The sequence below is a fragment of the Lynx rufus genome, unplaced genomic scaffold (genome assembly GCF_022079265.1).
Source record: "Lynx rufus isolate CCGP_SWC_20201006 ecotype Redwood Valley unplaced genomic scaffold, mLynRuf1.p SCAF_4, whole genome shotgun sequence".
NCBI lineage: Eukaryota > Metazoa > Chordata > Mammalia > Carnivora > Felidae > Lynx > Lynx rufus.
Window position 1 is genome coordinate 51,520,365 of NW_025814856.1, and position 18,668 is coordinate 51,539,032.

General features: G+C 43.1%; 1 protein-coding gene and 1 non-coding gene across 2 annotated transcripts in view; both read right to left on the reverse strand.

Annotated features, from left to right (window-relative positions):
• SEC13 (SEC13 homolog, nuclear pore and COPII coat complex component) overlaps positions 1-18,668 on the reverse strand; it is a 33,825-nt gene extending 15,157 nt beyond the window's left edge. Inside the window, exons 1-5 of the mRNA XM_047095646.1 lie at positions 18,572-18,668; positions 15,236-15,280; positions 12,893-13,008; positions 9,765-9,916; positions 9,082-9,215 (exon numbers count right to left, since the gene is read on the reverse strand). Coding sequence (XP_046951602.1) covers positions 9,082-9,215; positions 9,765-9,916; positions 12,893-13,008; positions 15,236-15,280; positions 18,572-18,574 — 450 coding nt within the window. The 5' untranslated portion in view covers positions 18,575-18,668. The remainder of the gene's footprint in view (positions 1-9,081; positions 9,216-9,764; positions 9,917-12,892; positions 13,009-15,235; positions 15,281-18,571) is intronic.
• LOC124525299 (U6 spliceosomal RNA) lies at positions 3,283-3,385 on the reverse strand. Its single transcript, XR_006965484.1, has one exon. It is a non-coding gene; the product is annotated as a U6 spliceosomal RNA (small nuclear RNA).

Here is an 18,668-nt window from a genome sequence, read left to right on the forward strand (position 1 = left end):
TATGTGGAATCTGTAATAAAAAAAAAAAAAGACAAGCATGAGAAAAACCATGCTCATAGACGATACAAAGAACAGATAGGTGGTTGCCAGAAGTGGGGTGTGAGGTGTGTAAAATGTGTAAAAGGGAGTCAAAAGATAAACTTTCAGGTATAAAATAAGTCACAGAGATGTGACTATAGGTAATACTATACTGCCTATCTGCAAGTTGCTAGGAGAGCACATCTCACAAGTCCTTCTTATCACAAGAAAAAACTTTTTAGATTTTATTTAAAAAAATTTTAAGTGTTTATTTTTAAATATAATTTGACAGTGTATACAGTGTGCTCTTGGCTTTGGGAGTAGGTTCCCATGATTTATCACTTATATATAACACTCAGTTCCCATCCCAATAAGTGCCCTCCTCAATGCCCATCTCCCATTTCCCCTCCCTGCCCTGGACCCCCCCCCCCCGCCCCCATCAACCCTCAGTTTGTTCTCTGTATTTAAGAGTCTCTTATGGTTTGCCTCCCTGTTTGTAACTATGTATTTTTCCCCCATCCCTTCCCTCATGGTCTTAAGTTTCTCACATTCCACATATGAGTGAAAACATAAGATACCGGTCTTTCTCTGACTTATTTCGCTTAGCATAATACCCTCCAGTTCCATCCACGTTGCTGCAAATGTCAAGATTTCATTCTTTTTCATTGCCAAGTAGTATTTGTGTGTGTGTGTGTGTGTGTGTGTGTGTGTGTGTACACACACACACACCACATCTTCTTTATCCATTCAGTTGATGGACATTGGGCTCTTTCCATAATTTGGCTATTGTTGATAGTACTATAAATATAAAATAAATATTAGGGTACATATAAATAAATATTAGGGTACATATGCCCCTTCAAATCAGCACTCCTGTATCCTTTGAATAAATTCCTAGGAGTGCTATTGCTGGGCTGTAGCGTATTTTTAATTTTTTAAAGAACCTCCATACTGTTTTCCAGAGTGGCTATACCATGTTGCATTCCCACCAACAGTGCAAGAGGGTTCCCCTTCTTCCACATCCTTGTCAACATCTGTTGTTTCCTGAGTTGTTAATTTTAGCCACTCTGACTGCTGTGAGGTGGTATCTCAATGTGGTTTTGATTTGTATTTCTCTGACATGAGTGATGTTGAGCATCTTTTCATGTGTCTGTTAGCCATCTGCATGTCTTCTTTGGAAAAGTGTTTAGTTTTGAGACAGAAAGAGACAGAGCATGAGCAGGAAAGGGGCAGAGAGAGAGGAGACACAGACTCCAAAGCAAGCTCTGAGCTGTCAGCACAGACCCTGACGTGGGGCTTGAACTCATGAACCATGGGATTATGACCTGGGTTGAAGTTGGAAGCTCAAATGAAAAAATTTGGGGGGTAATTATATACAGTGACAAATGTTAACTAGTCTTATTGTGGTAATCATTTTGTAATGTATACAAATACTGAATTATTAAATTATAAATCTGAAATAAAAATATGTCAATGATACCTCAGTAAAAACAAGAGGTGATTAAAAAAAAGTATTTTACTGAAAAAAGATAAATCTATCCATTGCCCCTCAAAGTTTCCTCTGGTCTTTTTCCTAGTCCCTCCCCTAGCCCTGCTCTACCCCAAACTTAAATGATCTGTTGTCACTCTAGTTTACTTTTTCTAGAATTTTAGATCAATGGAATTTATAATATATACCTTTTAATCTGATTTTTGTCACTCTGTGTAATTATTTTAAAATTCATTCTTCTTATGTGTGTCAGTAGTCATTTCTTTTCATTGCTAAGGAACATTTCAATAGTATGGACAAAACACAATTTGATCCATTCACATGTAGATTATATCCAGTTTTTGGCTTTTAAAGCTGCTATGATCTTTTGTATGAACTTGAAAGTCAGTTTTGCTGGTTATAAATCCTTGGCCCACACATTCTTTCCTTGATTTTTGTGATTTTTCTTTTTTTCTATGCATGGATCATTGCTGTTCAAGAGTCTACTGAAAATCTAATTTTGTTTCCCTTGTAAGTCACATGGCTTTTTTCCCCTGGATGCCCAAACGATTTTATTTAAAGGCCAGTAATTTTATTACAATTATGCCCTTTATGCTAGTGATTCTGGGTTGATACTTTTTTTTTAAGCATTTTATTTTTTTAAGTAGACCCCATGCCCAACATGGGACTGGAACTCATGACCCTAAGATCAAGAGCCATATGGTCTATCAACTTAGCCAGCCAGGCACCCCTCTGGGTTGAGATTTCTTTTTTCTCTAAAGTTTATTTATTTATTTTGAGAGAGAGAGAAAGACAACGCTCAAGGAGAATCCAAGTAGGCTCCGCATTGTCAGCACAGAGCTTGATGCAGGGTTTGATCCCTTGAACCATAAGATCATGACCTGAACTGAAAGCAAGAGTCAGATGCTTAACCAACAGTGAGCCGCCCAGGTGCCCCTTGATATTCTTAAGTGTAGAGCATGCTCTCTCAAAATGCAGTTTCAAATTTTGTTTTAAAATTTTAAGATAGTTTTCTTGAATTAGTTTTTAGTATTTGTTCTTTTTTCTTCTTCAGGAGTTCTTCATATTCATGTTTGATCTTTGCCTGTCTTTTTTCTCAAAATCTTTTTATCTCTTCATTAAAAAAAAATTTTTTTTTAACGTTTTATTTATTTTTGAGACAGGGAGAGACAGAGCATGAACAGGGGAGGGTCAGAGAGAGGGAGACACAGAATCTGAAACAGGCTCCAGGCTCTGAGCTGTCAGCACAGAGCCTGACGCGGGGCTCGAACTCACGGACCACAAGATCATGACCTGAGCCGAAGTTGGCCACTTAACCGACTGAGCCACCCAGGCACCCCTATCTCTTCATTTTTTTTTTTTTAAGAAATACTATTTTATTTTCTTTTTATATTTTAGTTAATATACAATGCAATATTGGTTTCAGAGGTAGAATTCAGTGATTCATCACTTACATGACGCCCAGTGCTCATTACAACAAATGCTCTTTTTAATACCCATCACCCATCTAGTCCATCTCTCATCCACCTCCCCTCCAGCGACTCTCAGTTTGTTCTCCTCATTAAGAGTCTTTTGTGGTTTGTGTCTCTCTCTTCTCTTTCCCCCTTTCCCATATGTTCTTCTGTTTTGTTTCTTAAATTCCATATATGAGTGAAATCATATGGTATTTGTCTTTCTCTGATTGACTTATTTCGCTTAGCGTAATATATTCTAGCTCCATCCACATCGTTGCAAGTAAGATTTCAGGTTTTTTTTTGATGGCTGAGTAGTATTCCAAAAATATGGAACACTTCATGAATTTATGTGTCATCCTTGTGTAGGGGCCATGCTAATCTTCTCTGTATTGTTCCAATTTTAGTATATATGCTGCCAAAGCATGAACAAGAAATTTCCTCTTCTTCGTGATCTATTTCTCTTAAGACATTATCTGTTGTTGTGTTTATTTGCTCTTGTATTGTTTCCAGTTTAGTCTTTATTACTGAAATAATTTTTCATTTCTGATTTTTTCCTAAATTCTGTCACTTCATTTTGAAGTTTTTCTAATTGTGACTTATGGTATTTTTTTCACACCTTGTATCATTTAAAAAATGTTTCTTAGCTTGATTTGAAATAGCAGGTGAGAGTTTGATTCTGTTTTGTGGGCATGTCTTTCTTTCATTGCTTGTCAGGATGTTATTCTGTATATTCTTTTTTTTTAATTTTAAGTTTTTACCTTAATTCCAGTTAGTTAACACGCAGTATTATATTTAGTTTCACAGTGATTCAACACTTCCATCCATCACCCTGTGCTCATCAAAAGTGCCCTCCTGAATCCCCATGATGTATTTCACCTATCCCTTGACAACTTCTTCCCTGGAAAATTTTTTTTCCTAAGAAATAACTTTAAAACATTCAGAATGCTCAAGAATTTAGTTAAGGATAAAGCTCCTAAAAATTCCTAATGTATATTATATACATTCAGAACAATGTAAATTACTCAAATAGTTTATTATACCAAAACCCTCTTAGAGCCTACCTAACTACATCCCCTCTTAAATTAGAAACTTCCATGGTAACATGCTGCCCACCAGCCTCCAAACCAGTTTCTATACTCTTTCCCTTTCTTGTGAGTTAAAATTTATGTAATTTCACCTCAAATGCTTTTGTTATTTTTATGTGAAATTAGTTGTCCTGAAAAAGTGAGGTCCAGGGAAGCCTTTCTAGGTTGAGAAGTCTGTTTTTGTTAATAAATGTGCTGACAAATATGACAACTTGCTTTCAAGATTTCTTGGCTTTGTTCCCCTCCCTGACTTTGGTCTACATCCTTGCTTTCCTTTTTCTGTGTCTCTCTCCTGCTCGATTTTGATTTCTAGTAGTTTCTCCTCCCCAGGGGTCCTGTCATGGAAACAAGCCTTAGTGGGTCAGAAAGGTCAGATTTCTACAAGTCCCTTTAGTTTTTCCCAGGGTGAGGGGCTTGCACTCAACTGGTAGGACAAAGTATTAAACCCCTCCCAGTCAGTCCTCCAAAGATAATACAGATGGCTAGTAAGCATATGAAAATTTGCCCAACTTCATTAGTCATTAGAAAAATGCAAACTGAGGCCACAGTGAGGTACCGCTTCACACCCACTTGGATGGCTATAACAAAACAAACAAAAAAAGATGACAGTAAGATTTGACAAGGATGTGGAGACACCAAAACCCTTGTCCACTGCTGAAGCCATGTAAAATGGTATAATTAACCTGGAAACTCAAAAAGTTAAACAAACACTTTCCATCTGACTTGGTAATTCTACTCCCAGGTATATACCCAAGAAAACTGAAAACATATGCTCACAAAAAATCTTATACATGAAAGTTCATAACAGTATTCACAATAGCTGAAAATGTCTATTAACAGCTAAACGAGATACATAAATTCACAGGATGGAATATCACACAATCATACAAAGGTATAAAGCACTCATACTATGATATGAATCCCGAAAACATGTTAAATGAGAGAAGCCAGTCACAAAGGACCACATTTGGCATACCTCATTCAATTGTGTTCCACTTTATTGTGCTTCAGTTACACCGTGTTTTTTACAAATTGAAGGTGTGTGGCTACCCTGTGTCAAGTAAGTCTATTGGTGCCATTGTTCCAACAGCATTTGCTCGCTTTGTGTGTCTGTTTTGGTACTTCTCACAATATTTCAAGCTTTTTCATTGCTATATTTGTTATGGTGATTTGTGATCAGCAATCTTTGATGTTATTATTGCAACTGTTTTAGGGTGCCATGAATACACCTATATAAAATGACAAGCTTCCTTGATAAATGTGCATGTTTTGACTGCTCCACTAACTGGCTGTTCCCCCGTCTCTCACCCTCTCCTTGGGTCTTCCTATGAGACACAAACGATACTGAAATTAGGCCAGTTAATAACCTTACAATGACCTCTAACTGTTCAAGTGAAAGCAAGAGTCACGTGTCTCTCACTTTAAATCAAAAGCTAGAAATAATTCAGCTCATTGAGGAAGGCATGTCAAAAGTTGAGATAGACTATACAAGCTAGGCCTCTTGCACCGAAGAGCCAACATCTGAATGCAAAGGAAAAGTTCTTGAAGGAAATTGAAAGTGCTACTCCAGTGACTATGCTAATGATAAAAAAGTGAAACCACCTCACCACTGATAAGGAGAAGGTTGTAGTGGTCTGGAGAGAAGATAACACCAGCAGCCACAACATTCCCTTAAACCAAAGCCTGATTGAGAGCAAGGCTCTAACTCTCTTCAATTCTGTGAAGGCTGAGAGAGGTGAGGAAGCCACAGAAGTGTGAAGCTAGCAGAGGTGGGCTCCTAAGGTTTAAGAAAAAAGGCCATCTCCATAACATAAACGTGCAGGGTGAAACAGCAGGTGCTGATGTAGAAGCTGCAGCAAGTTATCCAGAAGATCTAGCTCAGATCATGAATGAAGGTGACTACAGTAAACAGAGTTTCGATGTAGATGAAATAGCCTTCTATTGGAAGAATATGCCATCTAGGCATAGCTAGAGAAAAGCCAATGCCTGGCTTCAAAGTTTCAAAGACAGGCCGATTCTCTTGTTAGGGGCTAATGTAGTTGGTGACTTGAGGTTGAAGCCAGTGCTCATTTACCATGCAGAAAATCCTAGCGTCCTTAAGATTTATGCTAAATCTACTTTGCCTGGGCTGTATAAGTGGAACAACAAAGCCTGGATGACAGCACATCTGTTTACAATGTGGTTTATGGAATATTTTAAGTCCCCTGTTGAGACATATTACCCAAAGAATCCTTTAAAATGTCCCTGCCTGGGGGAGCCTGGGTGGCTCCGTCGGTTAAGCATCCCGCTTTGGCTCAGGTCATGATTTTGCGGTCTGCAAGTTAGAGTCCTGTATTGGGCTCTCTGCTGTTACCATGCAGCCCACTTCAGATCCTCTGTTCCCCTCTCTTTCTACCCCTCCCCTGCTTGTGCTCTCTCTCAAAAATAAATGAAAGTTAAAAAAAAGTATTACTGCTGACAATGTACCTGGTCACCCAAGAGATCTAATGGAGATTAATGACAATGAGATTAATGTAGTTTTCATTCCTACTAACACAACATCCATTCAGCAATTTCCATGGATTAAGGAGTAATTTTGACTTTCAAGTCTTATTATTTAAGAAATATATTTTGTAAGGCTGTGGCTGCCATGGTGATTCCTCTGATGGATCTGGGCAAAGTAAACTGAACACCTTCTGGAAAGGATTCACTGTTCTAGATGCCATTAAGAACATCTGTGATTCATGGGAAGAAATCAAAATAACAACACGAACAAGAGTGCGGAAGGAATAACTGCAGATGTGGTGGAAAGAGCAAGAGAACTAGAAGTGGAGCCTGAAGATGAGACTGAACTGCTATAATCAAACGATCCAACTTTAACACACAAGGAGTTGCTTCTTCTGGATGACAAAGAAAGTGGTTTCCTGAGATGGAATGTACTCCCGGTGGAGATGCTGTGAAGACTGTTGACATGACAACAAAAGATTTAGAATATTACATAAACTTAGCTGATAAGGCAGCAGCAGGATTTGAGAGGATGGACTCCAAGTTTGAAAGAAGTTCTGCTGTGGGTAAAATACTATTAAACAGCATTTCATGCTACAGAGAAATTGTTCATAAACAGAAGAATCAATAGATGTGGGAATCTTCAAAGCTGTTTTCTTTTAAGAAACTGCCCCACAACTCCAGCCTTCAACAACCACCACCCTGATCAGTCAGCAGCCATCAACACTGAGGCAAGCCCCTTCACCAGCAAATAAAAAACAAAACAAAAACCAAAAAAACACACACAAAAAAACCCCAACCCCCCCCCACAAAAACAAAAAAAATTACAGCTTAACTACTCAGATGATGCTTAGCATTCTTCAGCAATAAATTTTATTTAAGGTACATACGTTGTTTTTTAGACCCAATGCTATTACTGTATACTTAATAGACTATAGGAGAGTGTAAATATAACTTTTATATGCAATGGGAAACCAAAAAATTCCTTTACTGCAGTGATCTGGAACCAAACCCACAATGGCTCTGAGGTATTATAGGATCTGCCTGTATTACAGGATTCCATTCATACGAAATGTCCTGAATAGGCAAATCCATAGACAGAAAGTCAATTAGAAGTTGCCTAGGTTGGGGGTAGGGTGGAGAGTGACTGCTAAGGAGGATTCTTTTTGGGGTGATAAAAAAGTTCTGAAAATCAGCAGTGATAATTGCACAATTTTGTGAATATACTAAGAACTACAGAATCGTATATTTTAAAAAGGGGTGAATTTTGTAAGTAAATTGTATATTAATTTAAAAACAAAAAAAATGCAAAACTTCTTTCAGTTTCAGGTGCTGTTCTTACACTGGCCAGCTATGGTTTCCAGTGAACACGATTGGCTGCTTTGTCAGTTAGAAGGCACTCCATTGCTTCCTGCTTCCTCCTGCTCAGATACCAATACCCTAAAGCCTTTGGTTGTTGCTAGTTTATTTCCCTCTGCCTCTACTTTGGAGGTTGTGGAAATACCTTGTTACCTCGTTCTGTTGTAAATGTGGTTACTGAGTTTTTGGTTGTGCTACCTAGTTGCTCTGTTGGTTTTCACAGAGAGATGAGGAAAGACTGAAAAGCTATGATGCCATTCCCCACCATCTTCCCAGAAGCCGCTCACCCTATTCATTTCTGCAAGCTAGTCAGCAGATAAGAATCCAAGCACCTCAAGTAAAGACCCTGACACAGGCTCCTGGGGCCTTGAGGGCTGAATAGGATGTGGATCTCTTAAACTCGAGAGGCGCATAAGTACAGTGTCAAACTTGAGAGCTACCAAGTTTCCATCTGGGTAGACTGCAGAAGAATCTGGGGCCACCAAAGTTGGAACTGTTACATAGTGAGAAGGCACAGATTCTGGGTTCTAACGCCGACACAGGACCTTCTCTAAGTTGTTTACTTTTTCTAAGCCTTTTCTGTGTCAACATAAAATGGGAACAGGACTGCTTACCTTGCAAATCTGTTAATTTGATAATTTCTTCTTTCATTGACAAATGTTTGTGAGGATTACGTGACACACAGTAGGGGCTCAAATGGTGTGAGACACTCTTCCACTGTCCATAGTGCTTTCTTATTTCAACCATAATATCCAATGAATGGAAATGCAAGGCACTGAATTCCTATGATGCTCTTTATAACACCACTCAGTTCGAGGGGGTCCCAGTGACCACTGCAAGCACATTAACTTGAGGCGTCCATGGCAAAGGTAGCACGTAGGCAGGCTGCCACTATCACCTTGCCAGTGCCCTGGCCCTCCCTGACTTGGGAGCTTGCAAGAAGGCATCTGTGCCAAACCCTGTCCTGGGCTGAATGAGGCTGGTGCAGCTTGGGGCCTCCCTGGATGCCACCTCTGTCTGGCTTCAGAGCAAAGAGGCTTGAAGCTGCCCCACCAAACAAGTCTGAGCATCAGTCCTTCCCAGCCCCCCGCAGAGCAGCGACACAACTCCTGCCACTCTCTAGGGAGTTTCCAGGAGACACAAGGCAAGGCAGCAGAGCTACCCTCCACATGCAGGCAGAGTCTGGACTTACAGTGTGAGCATTGTTGATCTTTTTCACTTCCCACTGGCCCTCTCCGGTGTATGTCAGCAGGGAGATGGCCCCATCCGAGCTTCCACAGGCGAGGATTAGGCCATAGTCATGGGGGGCCCAGCACACAGAGTTTACTGTGGGAAGGAGGGAGGCACAGTTAGCAGAATTTCCCAAGAGGAAGTTTCACTTTTGTCAATTAAGAAGATTTAAAAAACCCATCACCTACGACTATCATAACTTCATAAATTATAGTCTACCTTTACAAAAAGTAGGATGGGGTGGGATAGATAAAGGGGATTAAGGGTGTACTTATTGTGATGAGCACGGAGTAATGGATAGAAATACTGAATCATTATAATACACATCTGAAACCAATATAACACTACATTAATAAAAAAGTAATAGGAAAAAAAGTAGGACAATAATCTGAGAATAAAGGCCAGTACTTAAAATGAATAAACTTAAAAAAAAAAAAAAATGCACCGTGTTTTTTTTTCCTTTCTTGATTTGCTTTAGACTGGCTTTAGGTCTTAGCGCCTTACCTCTGCTGCGGACAGACAGCAGAAAAACCAACCAAATCCAAGGGATAAACAAGGAGCACCACGAGGGGAAAGGCGCCAGTGAGCTTCAGCCAACGACCGGTGCAAGGCCCCGCCCACCCGCTCCTACCACACTCACGGTACCTGAGGAGTCGTGGCCTGTGTGCTCATGTGTCTTCTCCCAGGTGCCATTCTCCTCTTTCCAGATAATGACTTTCCGGTCATAGGAGCAGGATGCCAAGATGTTCCCATACATGGGGTGGGCCCAGGCCACTTGCCACACAGGACCCTCGTGACTGCAAGGGGAGAGGATCAGAGGCGGCTCACATGGGCCACAGGAACCTGCGGTGCTCTGCCAGCCACTACTTTGGACCCAACTGAATGCCTTCCTTGATAGGCAGATACAGTATCTTAGGACAGAGCCACCTAAGAATTTTATAAGGGAGAACTATAGGGTGTCACCGCCAAAAGGGACCTTTGTTGGGACGTGAAAGAGGTCACAGAGGCTTTGAAAGCAAGTCAGGACTCTAAGTTAGCCTCTTTGTTCCTACACGGCAGAACCTCCCTCCCTCGTCCCGCAGTGCAGCCGACACCACTTACACCTGCCATCATCAGGAGAAGCCTCTCAGTGCACACTGATCAATCTAGGGTTTGCACCCACAAATACTCAGGAAGTATTTACAGAGTGAACTGCTACTCATCCTTCCACAATGGCTAAGTCTTGAGTATCTGTTTCATATTTTTCACTCTTCTTCTAATTTGTTCAAGGGCATGTCTCTGTTCTTCTGATCTTATGCATTCACCTGGTAAGTACTATCTGAGCACACACGTAGTGCTAGACTCTGTACTAGGACCGTCTCTGAGGTGCAGGGAAGGGTGGGCACCAAGCACAAAGAAGCGGCACGGCAGAGGTGATGGCCCAGGCTCTTTCACACCCACTCGCCATTCACTAGCTGCTTGACTTTAGGCAAGGGCCATGCCCTTTCTATGGCTTAGTCTCCCAATGGAGATATGAGCAAGGCTTCTTTCATACCATGCTCATGAGGGGAAATATTGGTGATAACTCACATATAAAGCTTGGAACAGTGCTGGGCACAAGAAAAGAAGAAACCACTCATGCCTGTTAGTTGGTACTGCTGTTCCTTGTTCACTCCTCTACCCCACTCAAAGTGTCCTCCCTCTGGCTGGGACAATTCCCAGTCCCCACAAAGGAGCTGCCAAGCAAACTCACAGAAGACTCAAATGTCCTACAACTAGCATAGTTTTAACTGAGGCAAAAAAAAGAAAGGGTGTGTGAATTTTTTATTCCTGTAATATTGCACATCTTTTGAACCTAAGAAAAACAGGGCAGAAAGGACTGAGTAACAGCAGACGTGCCCGCTTCTGCCAGAGCTGGCAGCCAGGCACCTCTCTGTGTAGCCATGGGCTGCTGCTGCCCAGGGAAAGTAGCATGTGACCCCTTACTCAATTTTTGACAGCCAGGAAGAGGGGAACTTCTAGGCCCATCTCCCCAGAAGGCTACTTAGTTATGCCTTTTTTTTTTATATAGAAAACTTAAAAAAATTTTTTAATGTTCATTTGCTTATTTTTAAGAGAGAGAAACAGCATGAGTGGGGGAGGAGCAGAGAGAGGGAGACACAGAATCCAAAGCAGGTTCCAGGCTCTAAGATGTCAGCACAGAGCCCGATGCGGGGCTTGAACTCACGAATTGTGAGATTATGACCTGAGGCAAAGTCGGACGCTTAACCAGCTGAGTCACGCAGGTGCCCCAAGTTATGCCTTCTTTAATTAACAAACGTGTAATGAGCCCTATCTGTCAGGGGTTCTTAATTTCTCCTGTGCAGTCTGGTGAAGGCAATGGTTGGTCCCTTTTCAGAATAATGGATACAATACATCAAGCTAGGATTACAAAGGAAACCTAATTATACTACAATACGGTTAGTGAAATGTTAAAGAACGATTTATAATACAGTGATACGTGTACTTCTCGGTTAGCACATTAATAAACTCTAGTGGCAAGTCTAATAGCCACTCTTAGTTCAGAGTAGTGATGAGTGTAAGTGCTACTCTGAGACAGCTACAACTGTAATGTGATATGAAACCATGTGTGTCTTCTACTGGTAATAAAGTTACAGGTGCTCTGACTTCTGTGGTTTCCAGCCTACCTCCAAGGTTGAAGGAAATGCTAAATATCTGAGTCACTGAAAATAAAGATGTGATTTTTTTTCCCTCAGCCCCAGTTCACCAACCCCTGAATTCTATACACAGAACACTGGAGATCCATGGAATCCAGGTCAAGAACTCCCATTTATTTGAAAGGCAGTGGAATGAGGGAAAGCAGAAGTGTGGCCACAAAAACCAGCCAGGATCTCAAGAATCTCAGTAGGGAGATGAAATATGGCCCTTTGTAGCAACGTGCATGGAACTGGAGAGTGTTATGCTAAGTGAAATAAGCCATATAGAGAAAGACAGATACCATATGGTTTCACTCTTATGTGGATCCTGAGAAACTTAACAGGAACCCATGGGGGAGGGGAAGGAAAAAAAAAAAAAAGAGGTTAGAGTGGGAGAGAGCCAAAGCATGAGAGACTCTTAAAAACTGAGAGCAAACTGAGGGCTGACGGGGGGGGGGGGGGGGGGGGGGGGGGGGGAGGGAGGGGAGGATGGGTGATGGGTATTGAGGAGGGCACCTGTTGGGATGAGCACTGGGTGTTGTATGGAAACCAATTTGACAATAAATTTCATATTTAAAAAAAAAAAAGAATCTCAGTAGGGAGAGAATAAATCAAACATTTGTAAATATTACTGAATATCTGCCATGGGTAAATAGGCAAATTTATGGGATTTATATAATTACTAATGCATTTTTACATTAACATTATTCTTACATTTCTGCCTTTCAGGGCCACTTTAGATCATGTTGGCTAAACAAAGGAAGATCATTTCCCACTTTTAAAGGCAGCAGTAGCTATTGAAAGCACGTGGTGAGCAGGCCCTGCCTGGGAGGAGGCAGCATCAGCCCATTTTGAGGGTGAGCAGGTGAAGGCCTTGCCCAAGGTCTTCTAGTGAGTATCTGGGTGGCAAAGTTGGGATTTATTCCTGGATCCATCAGCCCGGGATGTCTGCTGAGGGCAGTCACTTGGCTGGGACCTGGGTGTTCTCTCTGCTAACTGCACCATGGGGCTCCTCTGATCTGCGTTCTTAGCTTTTCCTGCCATTCTTGAGAAGCCCAACCATTCTCGGAGATCTTGCCCAGGTGTGGCTGCACTCACCCCCTGAGGTCGGCGATGAGGATTTGTCCTCCATTTCGCACATCGAAGATTTTGACGGACCTGTCTGATGAGCAGGTTGCCAGGCGGGTGCCATAGTAGTCCATCTGGGCATCGTGCTGCAAAGGGAGGATAGCTCAGGAAGCCTGCAGGCTGGGTGGGTGGGGGTGGGGTAGTCACCAGGACAGTCTAGTTTGGACCAAAATTTACCTGAAATTAACCTCAAAGCAGCATCACTATCAGGCAACAAGCCAGCATCCCGACATTCCCATTTCTCTGACAGGCACGGTCTTTCTGAAGGGACAAGAAAAACCATACCTAGCTGCTTTGAGACCCTTTACAGACACGGGAAAGTCTTTTCCATACTATTCTGTAGGGTGGGTATGGGAGACAAAACCCTGACTGGCTAGCCTCCCTCTTCTTCCTTCGTCAGGCCCCACCATGTTCTGAGGCTCTGTGGGCTACCAGGGAGGATACCTGGAGGTTCAGCTCAGCCCCAGAACCCAGGGCTAATGCTGATCCAAAGGAACAGCCTAAGACTGCCTGTAGTCCCCAGTGAGGTCCTCCAAAATGCACATTGGGCCTGGACACAAGGTTCTATTCAGACATTTGGGCTCCTTCCTCCAACCATGGCCTTAGATCCTTTGTGGACCTTTGTTTCTGGATTTTTACTAGACCTTTTTCCTAGTAGTAGGCCCAGTACCCCAGACTCTTCACCAATGCCTTAAATGTCACTAGTCCCACCGATGAATGGACCTTCTGGATGCTAACTGTCCATCCAGACCTAGGGCTGGTCCCTGCCCACAGCTCTTGTCTGCCTGGTTCCTCTGAGGTGCAAGGATGAGGCTTTGCCCCACTGAACATCCTGGTCCTTCCTGTTTGTTGCCTATTCCAAGGTACCTTCTTCAGTTGTCTCATCTTGGGGGTTTTAGGAACTATCAGCTATCATTCTTATGGTATTCAGGAGCAATTCCACTTTTTCAACAGAAGCATTCTGTCTGCTTCAACATTCTTTCCCCACCTCTCTCTCTACCTGAGGAAAACGTCCTGATTCTTCTTTGGAAGTCACCCCCTCAACTCTTCTAGGTCTTGGCTTCTTGGAAGGCAGGCAATGCAAGTATTAAGATAGACTTCTTGGACACTTCTCTTGCAGAGTGCCATCACACACTTCAACAGGAAGTAGGGCATAGTACCTACAGACTTAAATCCTCTTTACCTTACCTGTTTTGCAACCTTGGAAAAATGACATAATCTCCTTAAACCTGTTTCCTTCTCTTTAAACGGAGCTAATGGTGGCATCTGCTTTAAGAGTTGTTATGAAGGGTATATGAGATACTGAAAGTATTTAGTATAAGTCTGACAGTAAGTGAACATGCAAACATTAGTCATTACTACTATGCCTCATCTGCTTCTCAAATCTAACCTACCCAAGCAGGTAGCATATCCATTATTTTCCCCATTTTACCTATGGGGAAATCAATGCTGGCCCAGAAAAGTTAAGAAACTGGTGGGAGTCTCAGACTGCATTTTCTTACCCAAGGTACCATGCTGTCTCCAAGGAGGTGTGGTCTTACAGCTAGACCAACACATGACTGCATCCAAAAAAGATATACAACCACCATGAGACCAGGCAACATCTCAGAAGCCCAAAAGCAATTGCTGGTGAGGTTGTGAGGGCAGGGAGGAAATGCTGTAAGCTTATTGAACAGGGTCTTGCTCAAAGGCTGGGCCTGGACTGCTTGGCCCTGCATGAAGGAGTGTCTGCATCTTTGCTGCTAGAGACTTTAATCTCTGGACCTTCTCCACCGCCCTGTCCTCTGATACGAAGCTGTGTTTGCCTCTTAGGAAACGCCCTGAGTTAATGAGTTCTGGTTCAAAGGGCTTTGCCCGGCCCACTGTCTGTGGTAGTCCTACCTTGGCTCTGCTTTGGGCTTTCGTGGTAAATGCTCTCTGCCTTTGTACTGAGTAACCTTCCTATTCCCTCTTCTTTCAGCCCTCTTTGCTATGGGGCTAAGAAGTAGCAGTAGGAGGAAGGCATGTGGGAAAACCATTGTCAGACCTTCACACCTATGCAGCCTTCATCTCAGAGCAGGTTACTCTGTTGCCTAAAGACCGAGGGCCTTGAGCTATAAACAATTCCCAGGTTCCTCCCACTATAGAGTGACCAGAATGTCAGAGTCCTGCCAATGTGGCAGCCACTTCTGGGAGAATAACCATATCCTGAGGCTACAGCCTGACTAAAGGGTGCAAAGCCACACTGGATTTATGGATGATCAACAGAAATGCTCCCATGCACTGAAATGCACACCTGCACAGTGCGTGAGGGAAGGCTAAAGGAATACTTACAATCATGTCCTCATGGGAGGTGTCCACAGTGTTAATTACTGATACCTAAAACCAAAGATACAGTTGGTAAATCAACAGATGGCAGTTAGAATGCAAATTAAATCTATCAGTCATTTCTAAAGTTCTTGCCTGCATTTGTTCATTCATTCACTAAACATTTACTTTCAGTATGTTCTTTTTGCCAAGAAATGGAGATATAATGAGTAAGAAGTATTTCTTGGGGTACCTGGGTGGCTCAGTTAAGCACCTTACTCTTGATTTCGGTTCAGGTCATGACCTACAGTAAGTTGGAGCCCCACGTCAGGCTCTGTGCTGATGGTGTGCAACAGCTTAGGACTCTCTATGGGCACGCACTCTCTCCCTCTCAAAATAAATATTTTAAAAAATGAAGAAAAGAAGTATTTCTTGCCCCAAGAATGTTGCACATAATTAACCCTGACATGCAAAGATAAGTACTTTAACGGTAGTTTACATGTACGTAGCAGCCTGAGGGGCTGGTGGTGGTAGACATGAACTGGGGGTCAGATGATGAGAAATTTGCCAGGTGGCAGAGGGGAAAAAAGGAAAGTCCAAGCAGAGGGACTAATATGAGCAAAGGTGGGGGGAATGGCAACCAGTCCTGGCTACGTTTGAGGGTAAAGAGGCACCCTGGGGGAGCTATGGCTGTTGTTCCCTTCCTGGATGACAGAGTTTCTGATGTTACAGGCAGTTTTTTTACATAACAGAGTTAATACCTAAGATTTGGAGAGCCGATTCAAGTTTCTCCTGAAGCTGCTCCCTGGTCCACCACCTGTGACAGATCCTAGTCCCTCACTAACTGGGATCCAGGGTTGAGCAGCTTATAGGGCTGGAACACAGCGGCCATGGTCATCACCCTCCCATTCATTCTTTGAGGTCCAGCTCAAATTATGCCCCTGTTCTTGAAGATTCCCAGATTCCCCAACCTGCCGGACTCCTCTGAGTATCTTAAGCACTTAATGTCTACAACACTTTACATCGTTTCTTTCTTTTTTTAAAAAATTTTTTTAAGTTTGTTTATTTTTGAGAGAGAGAAAGAGAGAGAGCGCAAGCACACAAGCAGGTAAGGGGCAGAGAGAGAAAGGGAGAATCTGAAGTAGACTCCTGGCTCCGAGCTGTCAGCACAGAGCCTGATGTGGGGCTCGAATCCACAAACCTTGAGATCATGACCTGGGCTGAAATCGGACGCTTAACCAACTGAGCCACCCAGGTGCCCCCACTTTACACCCTTTTCTTAACACAAGATGAACTCCCTGGACCAGGGTCTGTGTCATCCACAGTTCTGAATCTTTTCAAATCACCCAAGCACAGTGCTTTGCAACCAAAAGGAACCCAGTGACTGCTTGCTCAATGAATAAATGAACAAAACCAGACAACTTTACTTTGCTCAACCACTATTTAAATTCTTGGGACAGAAAAGGACTGTAAGGGAGGTTTCAGTTTGGAACTGTATTTCTTTCCTTTTTCCTTTCTTTCTTTCCTTCCTTCCTTCTTGAGAGAGAAAGAGAGCAAGCGAGCAAGCAGGGGAGGGCAGAGGAAGAGAGAGCATCCCAAGCAAGCTCCACACCCAGTGTGCAGCCTGCCTTGGGGCTTGATCTCATGACCATAAGATCTTGAGAGGAAACCAAGAGTTGGATGCTTCACCAACAGAGCTGCCGAGGCACCCTGGAACTGGTATATCTTACCACCTCTCCCATTTCATTTTTTTCTGGTACAAGCCCTGCAGGTATAAAGTCTGATTTGACTTTTTGGAAAAGTGGAGACTGGAAAAGGACAGTTGCAGAGCAGTTCAAAAGGTACATAACAAGTAAGCACTGGTTTTCTCATCAAATTCTAGGCTCCCTAATAAGCAGACCTTTAAGGTCTGCAAAGGCAAGTATGGAAGATGAAGATTCTCTTACTCTTGCCAAGCCGTCTAGATTACAAAGTACTCTCTCAGATGCGCCGGGAAGGACAAAGGGCAGGATTAATTGGAGCCATCTGATAACTAAGGAAATGAAGAAACCCAGAAGAGAGAGCATTAGCCAAAGTCAAAGAGCTAGTTAAAGGCGGAGCTGGAAAAACAGCCCCACCTGTTAATTCCCAGCGCACAAAGCTTTCCACCGGACCAGGCTGTCTATCTACAATATAAAGTAGTTGTTTACTGACTTCCCTAAATCAGCAGCTGAGGGCTAAGCAGAGTCAGGAACAAAGTTTACTGGTAGGTTTGCCCCAGGTCACCAAAGGGCCTCAGGAATAACTAGCATTTATTTTTAACCACTCTCACCCACAAGCCAGGATTGGTGGGAACCGCACTTCTGAAGAAGTGACTTTTTCTTTTTTTTTAAGCTCTTTTCTAAAAAAAGGTCCTTCTTCCTGAGCACCTCACGTTGTCTGGTCCTTGTTAAGTAGTAAGAGGCAGCCCTTAAAACAATTCAGTTCTTCCCAATCGGCTGAAGAGTTAAAATTTCATTTAGAGAATGCTGAGTATCAGAACATGAGCGATTCTACTCAGCAGCTGAAGAATGAGGGGCCAAAAGAGGTGATTAATGTCAAACCCTGCAGACCAAGAACTAAACCCAGTGTCCTGACTTCTGGTGTGTCCAAGCACACCCATTTTCCTGAGAGCACTTGTTTACTGTATTCCCCCTACTCTGTGCCAGGCTCCAGCGACATGATTTTATTCATTAGTTACCATTCAGTCATTCACTCAAAGAGTAAATGTGGAATGACTGTACGCTGGATGCCAGAGATTTAAAAAATCGAGCCCCTACCCTCAGTCATTTAAAAGCTCATCCTCACATCAGTTTCTTGAAGCGCCCATCATACTTTCCGGCCCTACACCAAACAACTGTTCCGCATACATCTCTGCTGGGAGAGGTGGTAGGTGGTGCAAAGGACTGGTTAAGAGGGTTCGAATCTCAGCTCTGCCACTTACCAGTGGTGTAAGAGGCTTCACCTCTCCGAACCTCAAGCTTCCTCATGCGTAAAGTGTCGATAATAACAGCACCTATTTTGCAGGGCTGTTAGCAGGCGGAGATTATGGACAACGCTTGGAACTTACTAAGGGCTCAGGATACAGTAGCACCTACGGTGTTCTGGGTTTTGTTTTCATTTGTTGGGGGAGGAGAAAAAAAAAAAAGAAAAAAGAAAGAGCAAGAGACGCGGCAGCAACGCGGTCCGCATAGTTCCAAGAGGTTCTAAGGCCTCCCTCTGGCAGGACCAGAGCCCCGCAAACCTCGAAGCGGTGAAGGGGAGCTGAATGGCCCCAGTCTGGGGCTTGAACCTCAGCAGGGTAGTGGAACCCGGGAGGGTCGCATCCCCGGACCCCACACTCACCATGCCTGCGACGGTGGGCAGCTCCCGGTCTCGGACGTGGCAGCTCCCGGCAGCGCCCCCGAACAGCTCACTTCCGGCGCCGGGCTGGCCGGCAGTC